We start from the raw sequence: 16,963 nt of genomic DNA, 5'->3' as shown, positions 1-16,963 counted from the left end.
TGGCTTTGGTTGGCTTTGAACTCGCCTCACCATAGCATGCTGCTTCACCATCCTGCTTTCAAAGAGTTCATCCTGTGTGTGATTTACTGCATCACAAGCAATGTCCATCCTAACAAGTCCCTTAATATCTATATGCATGATTTTCGAAAACTGGACGATTTGGTCTTATTCAAATTAAAGTCCATGTGGTGGATTTATTGACTTATTAAGATGGATATTATTGTACGATGTAGATTCACGGTGACGTTTGTCCCAGAATTCACTGATCCTGTGTTTGTGGTGCAGGTATGATCCTCTACAACGGCCAGAGAAGAACCACGGGAGCCGACTTTATCTCCCTGGGACTCGTGGGCGGCCGCTTGGAGTTCAGGTCAGTTCTCAGATTAATTATATTTGTATCCATCATATTCATTTAATTCATAATTAGCCTCACAGGGCTTCACACTCTGTCGGGACAATACTCAGAAACCTCAGATAGAGGGACAAGTGAGGGATTAGCTGTGTGGCCCAGGTGGTAGAGCGGTCGGCCACTAACTAGAGGGTCTGCTCGATCCAGACCATGAGCAAAATAAGATTTAACAATATGCAAAATATCTAAGAGAAAAATAAATTGAGAGATATAACAATGTTTCAAGAATTTATTCAAAAAAGAAAATGTCTGACGAGATGAAGGAAGAGAGAGATAACGTGAAAACTGCGTCATGAAGCTTGTAGATGATCCGTAATCTTCTGAATCTTGTGCTGATTCCAGGTTTGACGTCGGCTCCGGCATGGCCACGATACGAGACCCCAACCCCGTCAAACTGGGAGAGTTCCACACCGTCGAGCTGCATCGCAACCAGACCCTGGGCTACATCATCGTAGACGGAGGGGAGCCGATCAACGGCAGCTCACAGGTGCTTATGTGAATTTAATCTCACATGCATTTGGATGAATTCTGTGAGCTGCAGACTAAATGATCACTTCCTCTCCTCAGGGCAAGTTCCAGGGTCTGGATCTGAACGAGGAGCTGCACGTGGGTGGTTACCCCAACTACACGACCCTCGCCAAGACCGCAGGCATCAAGACCGGGTTTGTTGGCTGCATCCGTCAACTGGTCATCCAGGGAGAGGAGGTCATCTTCAAAGACCTGGACCGCAGCTCGACGGGCGTCACCAACTGTCCCACCTGCAAAGATCACCCATGTCAGGTCAGTCGCGTGCGTCCGCTCCGTGGGTTTGTAGCCACCGACCTGTGTTTACTTCCATGATTGTCATGAGGATTTCTCTCGTGTCATTCAGAACGGCGGCAGGTGCGAGGACTCCGACGCCAGCTTGTACAAGTGCGGCTGCCCCCGAGGATTCACCGGCAGCAACTGCCAGCACCACTCGTCCCTGCACTGTCACTCAGGTACACGGAGGCAAATCAAAGTGTTAACACTCGTAGATAAAAGAGGTGGTCGCTGGTTTGTGACGTTTTTTTCCCCTGAACTCCCACAGAGGCCTGCGGACCAGACGCCACGTGCATCAGCCGCCAGAACGGCCTGGGCTACGACTGCCGCTGCCACCTTGGCAAGTTTGGAAACAAGTGCATGGATGGTAAGACAGGAAGTCAAATGTTTTTAAGGAAGAGAAAACGACATCGTCTTCGGTACTTTTAAGCCGTTTCATTAAATATTCTTCAAGATAACGTTGGCGCATTTTCCTCTTCCATTACCTTCACAAGGGGAACTGGTGACCACGCCAATGTTCGATGGAGAGGAGACGTTCATCGCCTATCCTCCGCTGACCAACATCCACGATGACCTGCGCGTCGAGATGGAGTTCAAGCCGCTGCATGGAGACGGCCTGATGTTCTTCTGCGGTGGGAAGAAAATGAAGGTGGAGGATTTCGTAGGCATCTCCATGGTGGAGGGACACGTAGAGTTCAGATACGAACTGGGCACAGGTGAGGTCGACTAAAATGAAGTTCTTTTGCTTTCCATTCATGCACTGTTCAGATCAAAGTCAAATATCTGAGGACGTGTTTGGATTTTCAGGCCAGGCCATCCTTCGCAGTCCCGAGGCCGTGTCTCTGGGCCAGTGGCACCGAGTTGTGGCCGAGCGGAACAAGCGGGTCGGCCACCTGAGGGTCGACCAAGGCCAAGTGGAGAGTAAGACCTCTCCAGGAAAATCCCAGGGCCTCAATATCCACACGCCCATGTACCTGGGAGGAGTCCCCACAATGGACATCCTGCCCAAAGCCGCCAATGTCAGCGAGATGTTTGGCGGCTGCATCGGAGAGGTGAGATCCCACCATGACAAAAACAACAAAAGTTCATGAATGTTTTTTCCTTTAACAAGAAGCTTTTAACAACTTTTGTCAACTTCCTGTTTAGGTTTCCATCAACAACAAGAAGGTGGATCTGTCCTACAGCTTCACAGAAAGTAGAGCCGTCCGCAAGTGCGTGGACATCAGCCCCTGCGACCGCCGGCCCTGCCTGAACGGCGGCCACTGTATGTCCAGCGCTGAGTACGAGTACCAGTGTCTCTGCAAGGACGGATTTGAAGGTTGGTCAAGTTGTCAAAGTGTGAAATCTGCCCAGAGGTCGTTGAAACTCTCGCTCAACTTTAATCCAATGCAAAAATCTGTATTCTGGTGAAATTCTCTGCACCGCATGTGTGTTTTCTACCATTTCTTTCTTAATTTTCTATATTTTTTAGCTGTATTTGCTCAAGATTTACCTTCTTACTGTAGCTCTATAACCTCCAAGCTCTATAAACTGTGACCCTGCAGGTGAGCGTTGTGAGGTGGTGAAAGACATGTGCCAGAGCAACCTTCAGTGCCAGAACGGCGGCAGCTGCGTCGGCGGTCAGTGTGCGTGTGCGCCCGGGTACACCGGCCTCACCTGTGAAGAGAGTAAGTATTCACTCTTATCACCAATTAAATCCAATGTTTTGTTATTTTTTTAATGATTAAATTCCAGTAGCAGCCACATAGACATTAGTTACTAGATACAACTGCATCCTGTAGAACGAGACACATACACATATCTCATAAGACATCCTTCACACTCTGGAGCCGCTCTAAACACCACACGACTCGCTCCCAGCGCTGCAATGCATGCTGGGAGGGTTGACCCCCAAGTGTTTTTTTTACGTGTGTCTCACCCCTGCGCTCTCATGGCTATATCCTGCGCACACAGGCCACGTCTCCAGCTTCCCAGAGGCCCCGTGGAATTTGCAAGCCAGCGTGGCGAATGGTACAGTATCCCCAACGTTCAGTCTGCCTGAAAGCACCGTGACTAACAGGGGGCCCCGTCCGAGCTCTGAGGGGGGGGCCCCCGCGACCCCTCCAAGGTCAACCCGAACTGTCTATCGCCTAACACATGAAACCAAACGTGTACTCAGCTGGTTACTGAGGCTCTCATCCCCATCGGAAAGTTTGGAGAGGGGAATTCTGCATCTATAATAAACGGTGGCGGGATTTATTTCCTCCCTTTTATACATTTGAAAACTTTTAACACTAGAATGTGGAATTCCCCTTGTTTTTCCTTCTTCCCTGTCAGGTGGCTACTCACAACATGAAACCTTCCGTCTACTTTAAAACTCCTCGTCTCTCTGCAACAAGAAAAACACTTTTCCAACTGAAACCGTCCGAAGTCCGAACATTAAAACTGCTCCGTGTCCACACAGCCGGCTGCCACTAACATTTCCACGTTTCTGCTGAACGCTCAGTGTGAGAGTTGTTGAGAGACTCCAGGCATATTGTGCACTTGAGGTGTTATCTGTGCATGATGTTGTGGTGTCAGTGAGTTCAGTCCCGTCTCTGTGGAAGATCCAGGATAGTGTGCAGTGTGAGGAATGAAAGTGATTCTGCATCGTGCATTTTGGTTGAAATCGGTTTTGGTGCTTTGCTTTGTTGTTTTTCTTTTGAATTTGGAGAACTGTTCTGAAGTTTAGTTTCGAGGCTCCGACTTCATCACTTCCCCCGGATATAATTACATTCATATAAAGGGAAGTGATGAGAAAATATCTTTATTTATAAGTTTATAAAGGTCAAATCTCAAATCTAGAATGAAAAGGAGCAAAAAGAAGAAGAATCGTACATGATTTGCCCCTTTTTCACAAGACATTAATTAACAAAGCAAATAATTCAATACATTTTAAAATGAACCCCCCCTGTCAGAGTCTACAGGTGGACGCTGGGGGGGGGGGCAGCGTGTATGATAGAGGATTGTGGAGAGTGAGGCAGGTCACACGATCAGAGGCGACTGCTTCAAGAAGCTTTCTGAGCCATTTTCCAAAGAATTATTGCTGTAGCAGCAAAATGTTTTAAATTGTATTGCTCGTAAAGTCAACTTTTCATTTGTAAGAGGGAGAATATGTCATTTCTTCCTTCAGCAGCTACATTCTCTCACTTTAAAAACCCAAAACATGTTTTTGTATCTAACCAAGCCTGTTACCCAGGGGTTCTTCCATGCTTTCACCACTGGGGGGCGCCGTAACCCCGAGGATGAACGTTCACACCAGCTTCACTTGATTAAAATCCTCTTTTAATTCTGTATTGTGTCTTTTCTAGATTCTCCTTATCAATACGCAGCTCATTTCCACAATAACGGATACGTCGCTCTCCCGAAATCCATTTTCCAAAGAAGGTAAAGTGCAGTTTGCATCTTTAACTTTTTTCTACTCGTATTTTTGGAGAAATATCAGAAGTTAATGCATCAAACGTCTCTTTTTCTTTTAGTGCCCATGACTCACCAGAGACCATCGAACTGGAGATCAACACCGGCTCCTCTGAGGGTCTGATCCTGTGGCAGGGAGTGGTGAGTCCTGCTCCTGCCTCGTCTGTAGGACTGAACCGATCTGAGACCTAACCTTCCTCCCCTTAATCCTCCTCCTCACTTTGCTCCTGCACATCCCTGCTCCTCCTAATCCTCCACCACGACCTCATCTGTGACGGAGTGACGCTCATCAGTGTTCTCACCACGTTCGCTGTGATTGTTTTTGGACTTGCACGTCTGCACCAGTGCTTCCCTGACACACTTTGATTTCATTTATTAAATCTCCGTGTCTCACCGGCTGTCGAGCACCTTCATCACCGGCTGTCGAGCACCTTCATCACTGTCTAATCTGTACCTGTGTCACCGAGGCTGTGGCACGTTTGGCTGACTCCCTCTGACACCACTAAATACGTGCATGTTGCTTCTCTAACTCATCCTCCGTTTTCCTCAGGAGACCAATGGCGCACGCAATTTGCGAAAGGTGCATGCTAGTAAAAAGGTATCGAACTCAAACACACGACACGTCTCATTTACTTGGCATGTTTTCACATCGTGCATTTTTCCACGAACACATGTAAAGATAACATCTGGAGAACATCTGGAGAACCACCTGACCTGTGTTTGTATTGCACAGTTTGCATTGGGCTTCTTTTGTTATTGTTATTTTGCAGTATTTCACTATTTACTTTGTGCTGCTGTGACACAGTAGATTTCCACCTTAGTGGGACAAATAAGAAATCTTATCTTATCTAATCTTATACAAATGCTGTTGTAAATGATCTGCGCTGCACTTTGTATGGAAGGTTGAAGTTTGTCGTCCTCTTCCTCTTCCGACTAAACATTTATTTGCAGGACCTGGGAGAACACGGCAAAGGAAAGGACTTCATCAGCCTCGGCCTGCAGAGCGGACACCTCGTTTTCAGGTGACTCAGCTCTTTGCGCCCGCTGCTCTGTTCAGTTCTCGATGAGTAATGTCCTTTCCAGCTTCAGTGTAGTAATGCTGACGATTTGCACCATATCCAGTTACCAGCTGGGCAGCGGAGAGGCACAGATCCTGTCCCCGAAGCCCATCAATGATGGGAGATGGCACAAGATCACAGCAGTCAGGTGAGATTATATGTTATTATTCACACAGTACTGTATAGTACACACATGGTGAACTAACCCTCAGAGTGCTTAGTAATATAAAATAGATACTGACGTTTCTTTTTATTTCTTTATTCTTTATTTCTTATCATGAAATAATGTTCCAGGCTTGAAATCCTTTGAAATGGTTCATTTTATTGTTGTTGTCTGTTCTGGTCGATCCACTTCATCGGCCTCACACCTTTTCTCCCAGCAGACACGTTGACCTGTCACAGAGAAACAACAAAGTTTAATAAATTACACCAACAATGGCTCAGCACTATTAAGTTTCCCAGTAAATAATTCAGAGGAGACACGCTCACCAGGATCTCTGCTAAGCTGAATAGAGTCTGGACTCATGTTGCTATTTGTGTGTTTCTGCTTTAACGTGTATACAAAAATTCCGTCTTGTTTTATCAACGTGTAGTTTGAGTGTTTTACATTTTACACTTTTTCTGTTCAGAACTGGAAAAGACGGATATATTCAGATTGATGGAGGAGCTACTCTGCACGGACAGTCCAAAGGCAAGAGCCTCATGGTGAACACCAAAGGCAGCATATACCTGGGTGAGTATTATTCATATTATATTATATTATATAAAAAAACTGCACCATGCAATTTTGATATGATCCTCGAACTTGACTGAACTAAAAACACAGTGAACTATAACTTTTCTGTCTTCGTTACATTATCTTCAATAAGTTAGCAACTGATGGTGATGTATTTTTACTTGTTTCAATAAAAAAATACTACATGTTGTCAGTTATAAGGTTAGAGAATATGAAAGAGTCTTTTATTCAAGAACAACAACCTCTCAAACTTACTCCGTGGGTCCAAACGTCTGCAGAGCTCATGTATGACTGGATGTGTTGTCATGTGACAGGCGGAGCCCCAGACATGGCCGCCATGACCGGAGGGAAGTTCTCTTCAGGGATGACGGGCTGCGTGAGGAACCTGGCGCTGATGAACGCCCGGCCGGGACAGCAGCCGGCCCAGGCCATCGACCTGCAGGCCCACGCGGCGCACGGCGTCAACGTGCAGCCGTGCTCCTCATAGACTCACACTCCCATGCAAACACACACAAACACACACGCACACACACACACACACAGAGAGACTATGGAGTGATGTCACACACACACACAGCAGACTCACACAGAGACTTAAACACACACTTGGTGCTTTGCTGCTACCAAAAAAAAACAACACACAATCTCAACACGACACCACAGGATTTTCTTTCTCTGTGTGCAGTAAAACCAAAAAAAAGAAAAGAATTGAATATTAACTGCTCTTCCTCAGTGTTGTTTTCTCGATGAAGGACGGTGAACACAGGAGAACCAGTACAGTTTACATACTTCCAGCAGTAGTTTTAGTCACGAGAAGAGTAAAGCATATTAGGCCTTCTACGATGGGTCAGATCCTATGGAGTTGGAGATGTTTTTACAGCACTGAATTTTTATTTATATACATATGAATATATATATATATATTATATTTGTGGGGGAAAACATGCAAACTAACCATAACTGCTCTTCCACTTTCCCAGAGTTCACTCTGGGTTCTAATACTGTGTGTCCAGGGCTTTTTGTTTTTTACAGGCCTATAACTGTATTAATACTTGAAGGCGTTTAGGTCTTCTTTCTTCACTTCTGTAGAGGAACTTCTTCTTTTTCACACGAGCATGCTCACAGTATTTTGGGAGAAGAGGCGCACACGGTCACACGCAGCTTCAGTACACGACTCAGGTTGTCAAAAACAAAACAAATACCTGCAAACGTTACAAAGCGCTGCTGCTTCTACTGAGTTTCTTTGCTCGTTCTCGGCAGCGTCTCCTGTGTCTGTTCGTTCTTTTTTATTTTTTTTATTTGATTAAAAAAGGACAGAAACCTTGGTGCTAATGTCAGACGTGAAGATGCAGCATGTACTCACGCAGCTGCAGGTCTGACACACGGGATTTCATTTTAGTGATTCAGTGACTTAGATGGAGGAAGCTCCGTCACTTTGTTAGCATGCACGGCGCTTGAGGTGGATGTGATGACGACGTGGAACGGCTCGTGGCCTCCGAGGCCCGACGTGATTGAGTAGATCTCAAAAAAAGCAGTTTTTGAAAAGTGAAAAGGGTGTAATTTTTTTTTTTAATGTGTGGTCGTTGAAGATATTGTTTTATGTGTAAAGACGACAGGCGAGTAGAATGAGTGTGTTTGTTGGTTGTGTGCATCTCAGCCCTTTGTGTGTGTGTGTGTGTGTGTGTCATCATCCATATCCTCAGGAGGGTCAACTCAGAACTGCCTCAGGATGTGACTTCATTTTCCAGGCTCTAAAAACCCTGAAGGCTCCGTGTCTCTGTCAGAGATTCACGTGCAGCAGGACGCAGTAGAAGTGACAGTGAGATGGAAGCTTCCTGTGCAGGTTGTGTAGCTCTGAGTCGCACCCCCCCCCCCCCCACACCACGAAAAAACTACAGCAGCATCATCACTTTGGGGTTCACACACCTTTTTATTCTTCTTCTCATTTTTGTAAGCATTCAAATATTTGTATCAATATCCTAAAAGTGAGCACTATCCTTTCACTTAGAGTCGCCTCCTTTTTATTTATTTTGTGTTATTTTTCCTCTTTTTCAATCACAGACGCTTGCTCAATCTCTTTCCTCTGGTTTTTGTGTATGGCCTCCCACACCCCCCCCTTGTTTCCCCCCCCCCCCCCCCCCCCCCCTCATGTTTTGAATATGACATTGTAATTTCTTCAGAAGTCACGCCCCACATGAAGTTCCATTAATAAAACATGTCTATTACCTGGGTGGAGCTGCTCAAACCGGTCTTATTATTCAGTCAATGAAAGAAAGAACAGAAGTCTTATCCTCCAGATACGATGAATGGATTATTTATTTACACAGAAATGGCGTCATCGTGAACACGTGGACTGAAAATCCATCCGGTCCGTGACGACATCTTCTGTGTATCTGCTCTTGAAACTGGATTTTCTTAGAAACACTGACGCAAAGTTGTCCAGAATCTGCCACCACCACTTTTCTTTTTTTTTTGTTTTGACGCCATCGCAAGATACGAAAGTTGCACTTTTAGTAACGATGGCGAAGTGAATAACAGTCAAATGAATGAAACATGTACCAGATGAAATATTGTCCGTGTCAGGACGACCTGTCTGTTCCATTTCCAGTGTTGAAACAGACACGCCCCTCGCCCTTTGGTGTTTCTTAATTAAAAACAAAATTCATGTGCTATTTTTAATCTCGTGAGTTTTTCTTTTCTCAGCACTGCATCATGGGGGGGGGGGGGGGTTTAGACCTATAGATTCACATCATTGTTCCCAAGTCGTCCATTGTGCAGGTATAAGCCTTTAACCAGTGGAGATTACACTTTGCCTTTGGGAACTTTAGACCCATGTTCCCTGGTGGAGGTGACACCCAGGATCTCTAACATGAATCTGCCCCTCGGCTGCAGAGATCTCCTCTTTCACAGTCTGACACCTTATGGATAAATTAGATGATTAAAAACGAATTCATGTTCCAGCGAGACACATAAATATAAAGAAGTGAAGTAGCTTCATATATATATACATTTAATACCTGTGTATTATGCACAGTGATATACTTCAGTTTATTCTAATGATTTTATGAATTCTAGTGGAAAAACATCAGTCAGGTAATGTGTCGCAGAATCAGCATTAAGATTAAAAGACGTGGAAATAGAAGTTTAGGTAAAATAGTCTAATTCAAGCTGAATCATAATATAAAACCATCACAGTGAGGTAACCAGATGACGGGGGGGGGGGGGGGGGAGCGGTACCTGTACATTATTATTGACAGAACGTTTTCCATGTATGTAAGAAAATGTCACATTATCAAGACGACACTGTAGAAGTGGGATTCGAAATCTGATCCATCGTGTAGCTGCAGTTTCAGTCCAGTGTCGTCCTTTACTTTCCTTTTTATTTGTAAAAGATTAAACAACTGTTTTCAGTCACTTCACACTCACACAACCATGGTTCACACAGTCTGATTATTTAACATATTTAATGCATATTTTTATCATCTTACAGAATAAAAGAAGTGTTTGTTTGTTTGTTTTACCAAAAAGAAGTTTATGTATTAAACATGGAGTTTGAAACGAGGGTAAGATTCTATTCTAATAGGTATTAGAAGTATTTGGGTCAGGGCATTAAGAAAAATGAGAAGTAGAAGATTTTTTTGTTTCCTGTTTTGCATTTTGAGAATGAAATTGAAACAAAGAGAATAAAGTAAAATCCCCTGATCCATCAAATCCAGTTCGATGCTGCCAGTTTTCCATCTTTCCAAGTTTATGTGCTAAATCACATATAACACAGCTTAAACTAGAGGAAACTAGAGCCTCTATCTGCACAAACTTCATTCACCTTCTTTGTACAACACAAACAAAGTCCCTCCTGCTTAAGATCCAAGCTGTAATGTTTATATAATGCTTATATAACTACTGTAAGACATTCAGTCTGTCATCATCGATGTGCAGCTCCTCCCGGGCTCCGAGCTCCGTCACCGTGTCGTGCAGACAACAGTCACTCTACACTAATCCTGGTTACTTTACACCTCCGGCCTGCAAGGACATTTCACAGGCCCGAGGCCGCTCTGTTTGGCCAACAACTCAATTGTTATCTGAAGAAACTCAATAGTGTTTCTCAGCAGGTATATTCTGGTCCGAGAAGAGTAAAGGAGAGACGAGCTTTTTACATTAAATACTGTCTTTGAGTCTGAAAACGATTCAAAAGATAAGATTAGATCACGTCCAGGTATTTCAGCACATTAGACTGATTGATTATTCATATTCGAGGTTGTCACGCTCACACAGGAAGTGTGATATCATCTTCCCCTCTGAGCCTCAGAGGTCGTGGTTTAATCCTCTGGCTTCAAACTGTAAAGTGACAAAGTCTCGACTTTCAACAGTTCTTCCGTCACATGTTCAAGCACCACAGACTTGAACTTGAGCATTGAATAATAAACTAAGAACCAGGTAAAGATGCATATGCAGAGATGTTCCTGTTAAAAATATGTATAATATTTCATATCACAGTTACTGGAGGCAGATTTAGATATGAACAGGTGAGTAAAGGTTAGAGAAATTTAACTTATAAACAGAAAACAAAATTATGTATCCTTTTAAGCTTGAATTGCAATTTAAAATCAATTCAGATTCAATTCTTCTATAGTTCACCTCTTACTGCTTGATATCTAAATAATGCATCAATCACTGATACAGAGACATTTCATTATTCAGAGTCTCTTCACGGCTTCATCACAGTTCACTGAGGATCATGGGTGAGGCAGAGTGCTGTGGGAGGAGCAGGAACACACACACACACACACACACACACACACACACACACACACACACACACACACACACACACACACACACACACACACACACACACACACACTCAGGATCCCCATGGGTGGGACGTTAAACATAGAAGTGATGAAGAGGAGGAGTAGGACCTGCCTCTGTTTATCCCACGTTAAACCCACACATGCTTCACACCTCCACAGACACGTCCTCATCACACGAGACGATATCTGTGAGTAAAAACGGAAAATTAAAATTGATTTCAGATTTATATGAAGCAGTTGAAAACACACTTCCTCTCCTCAGGATCTCCAGAGAGCATCATGTTGGTCCTACAGGTAATTTTGCCGTTGTGCACTTTGCTTAACTCGTGCATCTCATAACAGTGAATTCTTTGTAGTCTGATTGTTTTCTGTCGCATTGTGTTACTTTAGACTTTTGCAATCTGGTGTCTTCTTCTATCAGGTAAAAAAAAAGAATAAGGGTTAATTCATTATTTTATCAATTCATGTATAAAATCAGTTTTAAGCCCTCGGTTCCTTCTTCTCCCTCCAGACCTGCACTTATTCGTCACTGCTTTGGAAAGTAAGTCCTGCATCACTTTCAGTTGTTTTAACAAATGACAAAACAATGAGTGACAGGTTGTTCACACCTGAGCTCCGTCCCCCCTCCCCCCTGCAGCGTGTGAGACAGCCTGGTTCGACGAAGGGGACGTTTCCAGAGACGGGGACTCGGAGCTCCTGACCGACCTGAGAAGGAGGCACCGGACACGGATCTGCTCCGGTCCAGTGGACATGGAGGCCGAGACTGTGTCTGGGATCAAGTCCCAACACACGGGGAACAACTTCCACACGTAAACATACGAGTCGACAGTGAAGTACTATGATTGTTGGCTCATGATCCTTATGAATAATAGAAACAGCAGCTTTAACCATTGCCTGGTATTTCTTCAAGATCATTTACAGAATGGAAACCAATGAACTAGAGGAACTTGAACTAGAAATGTGTTAATATACAATTAGAGCTGCTGTCATCAAAACAACTATGAAGTAATAGGTGATAGTGGCTGATATTAAGAGGATAAAGCTGATTTACTGTGTTTAAACTTTTAGCTCTGAGGTGAAATATCAGTTGTGTTAACGTTTGTGGATGAATGAACTTTAATGTCTGTAAAGTGAGACCTTATCTTTGGAGACTGGAGCGTTTCACCCACTGTCAGAATCCTGAATCAGTACGTCACTGTTAAGACTAAAATCTATGTATTCCTCTGAAGATTTGTTAAGACTAAAATCTATGTTTTCCTTTGAATATTGTTAAGACTAAAATCTATGTTCTTCTTTGAATATGTGTCTGTGAAGATGGCAATGAAACTGAACTAAACAAGTGCAGTATGTTAGACAGGGGTGGGGGCAGGGGCAGTTTGGGCTGAATCTGAATAGGTGGGAAAATGTGTGGCCTTCACATAGTGACTGATTTTTAATCTTGAATGATTTTTAATCTTGAAGTTGATTGTTGTGTGTGTGTGTGTGCGTCACATCGCAGTTCAGTCTTGCACCTGTCTGATAATGCCTGTTTGAGAAGACTGTACATCTGTGGCAGACAATACACTGTACTTTAACTTGTTCTCATACCTAACTTACTATATTACAGCATAAACTCCATTAGCTTTATTTCAAAAATCACACATAGATGAATGCACTGTTTTCTTAAAAAACTGTGACATACCCTTAGAAAGAATTCAAGCAGCGGCCACTAGGGTCTGAAGGCCCAGCTACTGTCAAAGGATGGACGAAACTGGGAGCGGCTCCTCATCATTGGCGAATTCCAGTGCCTTGAGGCTGGGACCAGCCTGTGCACTAGCCACGTGACTCCCCCTCCTGCTGAAGTTCTACCTATTATTATAAATATTGCACCCACCGTCCGCTCGGGGCGACTCTTGACTTCCATGGCGGTATTAGGCGGCTTGCGGGTTGTACGTTGAGTGCCCATAGCTATGTAGTAGCTGTTCATTGCTTCTAAATAAATACTTTTTTGAACCAGACCGACTCTACCATCTCTACCTAAGGAAAAAAGAACACGACATCACTCAGACTCAGACGTTTGGATACGACTGTGGATTTTACTGGTATTTGTAACATCCAGATGTGACGCTTGTGTTTTGCAGTTTCAGTGCATCACAGGGTCTCTTGTGCCTCAACTCAGAACAGACCTGGAATCAGTGTGAGGATTACAAGGTCAAGTTCACCTGCACCGGACGCTTCTGCTCAGGTTACTACAGATATCTAACGTTCTTTAAGGGAACAAGTAGGAGAGTTGGACCCTTTTTTAAATCAGTACCCTAATAAACATCCCTCACTGGTTACAGAGTGCAGGACGCGCTGGTTCGACCATGATGACCCAACAGGAAACGGAGACTACGAGGTCCTCAGTGACCTTCTCAGAATCTACCCCGGAGAAATCTGCCGGCAGCCAATCGCCATCGAGGTCCAGACCGTCTCTGGGGAACCGGCCTCCAACACGTCTGACACCTTCTTAAAGTGAGATTTACACCATCATCTACTGTGTTTTATACCTGAAGAGAGATGGGGACATGATTTTCTCACCTGTCATTGCCTTCTTCTCTGTTTCGTGCAGTTATGACGCCACCTATGGGTTTGCCTGCGTAACTGCAGCTCAGGGGAGCAGGAGTTGTGAAGATTACATGGTCAGGTTCACGTGTCCGGAAGAGTTCTGTGAAGGTATGAACACGTAAATAAATACATGTTTAAAGCTATTTTACACATTTTCCACAGAAACCATTGAGTGCCCGTGTATATGCTGGTAAATGAGTGTTAATGGAAAATGGATGGATGATCATTTTCTGTCGGATGTTCAGAGATGTAAATAGTAAATGTAAAAATTCCTATGTCGACTCAGAAAATCGGTTCAACTGGATTCAACTTGACGTTTGTATATTGTTTAACTTTTGCATTTCTTTTTCCTCTTTCCTTTAAATAAAATAAAAATAATAACGTCCCTTCCATATAAAAGGTCAATTAATGTTCATTTATTTGTATTTGGTTTCAATAAAAATCGTTTTTCCGGTGAGCTGCTGCAGATCTGTATGATCTCTGGCCTGTTTGGGCCCCGAGGGAAAAGTTCCCTTCCACCGTGAGTCTCCCAACGCACGACCAGACGACAGCATTTCACCGTTAAATCATTTTATTGAAACAAAATACAAATGTGGTCATTTGATCCCCCCTGCAGCGGTAACCTCACCCTGACCCTCACAGTTCATGTGTCCTGTGCTCAGTGTCTCAGCGGTGTCGAACACAGTGGCTGAACGGTGACGACCCATCGGACGAGGGGGATGTTGAGTCCATGCCTCAGCTGATGAAAACCTTCCCCGGTCAAGTGTGTAAAAACCCAATCAGCATCGAGGCCCAAACCACTAGAGGAATATCCGCCCACCACACTGGAGACACCTTCCTCTCGTACGTTGTGATATCAAACACACACACACACGTTCATTTGTGAGTCTGTCGAGCAGCTTTTTCATGAGGAATCCTTCATTCTTCATATTTCAGCTATGACGTAACGTTTGGGTTCGTGTGCATCAACGACAAACAGAGGAGTAAACAATGTGAGGATTATCAAGTGGTCCTGACCTGTCCTCCAGACTTCTGTCAGGGTGAGTTCTCATGTTTGTTTCACACGAAAGGAACCAAGTAAAAACAGAATAGAAATTATAACAGTTCAATAAAACCTCATAGTTTCTTTAGTTGTTAATTTAAAGCAGAGATGAGCCTGTTTTTAAGAGTAGCCAGAGTTGTGGCATATAAGATTATTAGATTAACAAAGTCAAACAAATGAGATACCAAGTAAATCATTATTTGAGTCAATACATTATTATTTGAGGTAGTAAGTCATTATTTTGAGGTAGTAAATCAATATTTGAGTTAATAAGTAATTCTTTTTGAGATACTAACTTGTTAGTTTGCATTGGGAACTTTGAAAAAAGGGTTTTCATTATAACAATTTACAGGATTTGTTTTAACAGAGGCACAGGATTATGTGAATGAAGCTTTATTTTATAAGGACACTTCACAGACTGATCCCTGAGGACCTAAGAGGCCAATGAACAGAGACGTGTATTTAGGCCCTGAATCCGCATCTGACCTTTCTGTGAGACACTGATATCCCAATGCAAAGATCTGAGGAGTAACATAAGATGCTCTGCCTCATTGGCATCATACAAGTCACAAAGAACAAATATCACAATAGGTCTGAATCAGAGTCTCCATATGTCTGTCTGTGTTGTTGATCAGGTTGCAGGACGCGCTGGTTCGACGTGGACAATCCCACAGGGACAGGAGACTATGAGACTCTCCTCCAGCTGCAGATGCTTTATCCGAGTGAGGTGTGCAACCAGCCGGTGGCCATTGAAGCCATGACGCTGTCTGATGTCCCTGCACACGAGACGGGGGACGTCCTTCAAGAGTAAGTTGTGGGACTGACGAGGGACAATGATTACGATTAAGACTGCTTGATACACCATACGTCTACTCACATATTCTACCATTACTGACAATAACTGCTCCCTTCATCTCTGTCAGACATTTTCTTACGTATAAATACTTTAAACATTGACACACTTTTCAATTTCATCACATGATATTACATAAATTACAACCTGCCAGTCTTTCTACACATTAAACTGTACAAATAGCAGCCGGAGGAAGTATTGCATCACAACCCTGGGTTCTAAGAGATTGATTCATTTTGTTTTAATTTATTTTAAATGATTATAAAGAAAGAAGATGAATGGTCAACAGTTTTTAATCTTCATGCTAAGCTAAGCTAAGCTAATCTGCTTCTGGCAGTTGGTGAACTAATGATAAAAATACATTATCAACAAAGGATCGATCCAAACCACGACCTGCAGAACCCGAGACATCCTGACTTCTAATCTAAAAGAGTCTGAAAGCGACAATCCCCATAATGCAGCTGTATTTTCTTCTGTTTCGAGAAAACCCTCATGTCTGGTAAACATTCAATCTCCACTCCTCCAGTGTCTGTGATGAAAGTAGAGTCCAGACATGGAACCAACCCTCAGCACATCATCAGGATTTAGTTTTCAGGCCTCAGAAAGCTCCCAGCTGTTCACAGGCAGTTCTCCTCATGACGAGTAAGATGAACTTCACCTGTAAAACCAGTGAACTGCCCCTTTAACACATCACGTATTATGTATTTTTACAGGTATGATGCCACTCGTGGTTTTTCCTGTGTGAACGCTGAGCAGCCTGATGGGAAACGTTGTCAGGACTACAAGGTCCGCCTCACCTGCCCCATGAACTTCTGCACAGCATAGACGATGTCTAATGTTAGATTTAGTGTCGGTGGAGGATTTGTAACAGACGTGTAGGATTCCTTTTACAATTTTGTTTAACAAATACACACATTGTAACATAGCATGGTATCAACTTGTGGTAAAGAAAATATTTTTTAAGTATTTTTTATTTCAGAGCTCACATGCCTGCATGGACGTTGCATATGAAAGTTAATTTTTTCAGATCCAGACTAATATAACCTGGAAATCAGCAGGGAACAAGTTAACACCTCTTGGTTACAACAAGAAAAGCAAGAAGGATCGTGATTACTGTAAACATCACACGATGATGTACACAAATCTTTATTTGTAGACCAAACACGATTTTATATTTTAATAAAAACCTCTCAAGCTGCGTTGTTTTCTGAGCCCACACCTGCATTCCTAAT

The 16,963-nt window shown here is 43.4% G+C and overlaps 2 protein-coding genes and 1 long non-coding RNA gene across 7 annotated transcripts in view; 2 read left to right on the top strand and 1 right to left on the bottom strand.

Annotated features, from left to right (window-relative positions):
• hspg2 (heparan sulfate proteoglycan 2) overlaps nucleotides 1-7,374 on the top strand; it is an 83,477-nt gene extending 76,103 nt beyond the window's left edge. For 3 of the 4 annotated variants that reach the window (XM_034589883.1, XM_034589884.1, XM_034589885.1), the window contains 17 exons: nucleotides 286-370; nucleotides 752-896; nucleotides 977-1,189; nucleotides 1,281-1,389; nucleotides 1,479-1,577; nucleotides 1,705-1,926; nucleotides 2,018-2,262; nucleotides 2,357-2,528; nucleotides 2,755-2,877; nucleotides 3,164-3,220; nucleotides 4,540-4,615; nucleotides 4,708-4,786; nucleotides 5,196-5,243; nucleotides 5,597-5,667; nucleotides 5,768-5,851; nucleotides 6,333-6,436; nucleotides 6,754-7,374. In XM_034589883.1, coding sequence (XP_034445774.1) covers nucleotides 286-370; nucleotides 752-896; nucleotides 977-1,189; nucleotides 1,281-1,389; nucleotides 1,479-1,577; nucleotides 1,705-1,926; nucleotides 2,018-2,262; nucleotides 2,357-2,528; nucleotides 2,755-2,877; nucleotides 3,164-3,220; nucleotides 4,540-4,615; nucleotides 4,708-4,786; nucleotides 5,196-5,243; nucleotides 5,597-5,667; nucleotides 5,768-5,851; nucleotides 6,333-6,436; nucleotides 6,754-6,926 — 2,105 coding nt within the window. In that variant the 3' untranslated portion in view covers nucleotides 6,927-7,374. The remainder of the gene's footprint in view (nucleotides 1-285; nucleotides 371-751; nucleotides 897-976; nucleotides 1,190-1,280; nucleotides 1,390-1,478; nucleotides 1,578-1,704; nucleotides 1,927-2,017; nucleotides 2,263-2,356; nucleotides 2,529-2,754; nucleotides 2,878-3,163; nucleotides 3,221-4,539; nucleotides 4,616-4,707; nucleotides 4,787-5,195; nucleotides 5,244-5,596; nucleotides 5,668-5,767; nucleotides 5,852-6,332; nucleotides 6,437-6,753) is intronic. The other variant, XM_034589886.1, reaches the window with a different exon arrangement.
• Nucleotides 7,375-7,461: 87 nt separating this feature from the next.
• Nucleotides 7,462-8,697, bottom strand: LOC117764267. Its single transcript, XR_004614356.1, has 2 exons — nucleotides 8,244-8,697; nucleotides 7,462-8,199 (listed from the first exon to the last, which is right to left on the bottom strand). It is a non-coding gene; the product is annotated as an uncharacterized LOC117764267 (long non-coding RNA).
• Nucleotides 8,698-11,294: 2,597 nt separating this feature from the next.
• si:dkey-205h13.2 lies at nucleotides 11,295-16,928 on the top strand. Of its 2 annotated transcripts, XM_034589898.1 has the most exons (12): nucleotides 11,295-11,438; nucleotides 11,513-11,544; nucleotides 11,641-11,671; nucleotides 11,762-11,791; nucleotides 11,888-12,059; nucleotides 13,371-13,474; nucleotides 13,572-13,743; nucleotides 13,841-13,944; nucleotides 14,499-14,679; nucleotides 14,773-14,876; nucleotides 15,514-15,685; nucleotides 16,445-16,928. In XM_034589898.1, exons 2-12 carry the CDS (start codon nucleotides 11,530-11,532, stop codon nucleotides 16,554-16,556), a joined length of 1,197 nt encoding a protein of 398 aa, XP_034445789.1. In that variant the 5' UTR covers nucleotides 11,295-11,438; nucleotides 11,513-11,529; the 3' UTR covers nucleotides 16,557-16,928. The 2 variants fall into 2 exon arrangements, with proteins under 2 accessions (XP_034445789.1, XP_034445788.1); XM_034589897.1 differs by having other exon boundaries at nucleotides 11,296-11,544.
• The last annotated feature ends 35 nt before the right edge of the window (nucleotides 16,929-16,963 follow it).

The sequence above is a fragment of the Hippoglossus hippoglossus genome, chromosome 7, assembly GCF_009819705.1.
Source record: "Hippoglossus hippoglossus isolate fHipHip1 chromosome 7, fHipHip1.pri, whole genome shotgun sequence".
NCBI classification, from domain to species: Eukaryota; Metazoa; Chordata; class Actinopteri; order Pleuronectiformes; family Pleuronectidae; genus Hippoglossus; species Hippoglossus hippoglossus.
The sequence above is the reverse complement of the archived record's forward strand: the minus strand, read 5'-3'. Positions and strand labels throughout refer to the sequence as shown.

Bases quoted from the DNA above. Each gene is read 5' to 3' on its own strand.
- si:dkey-205h13.2 (XM_034589897.1), top strand. From the start codon at position 11,479: ATGAAGCAGTTGAAAACACACTTCCTCTCCTCAGGATCTCCAGAGAGC. The intron at 11,672-11,761 runs GTAAAAAAAAAG...TTCTCCCTCCAG, and splicing joins CTGGTGTCTTCTTCTATCAG to ACCTGCACTTATTCGTCACT. The intron at 11,792-11,887 runs GTAAGTCCTGCA...TCCCCCCTGCAG, and splicing joins ATTCGTCACTGCTTTGGAAA to CGTGTGAGACAGCCTGGTTC.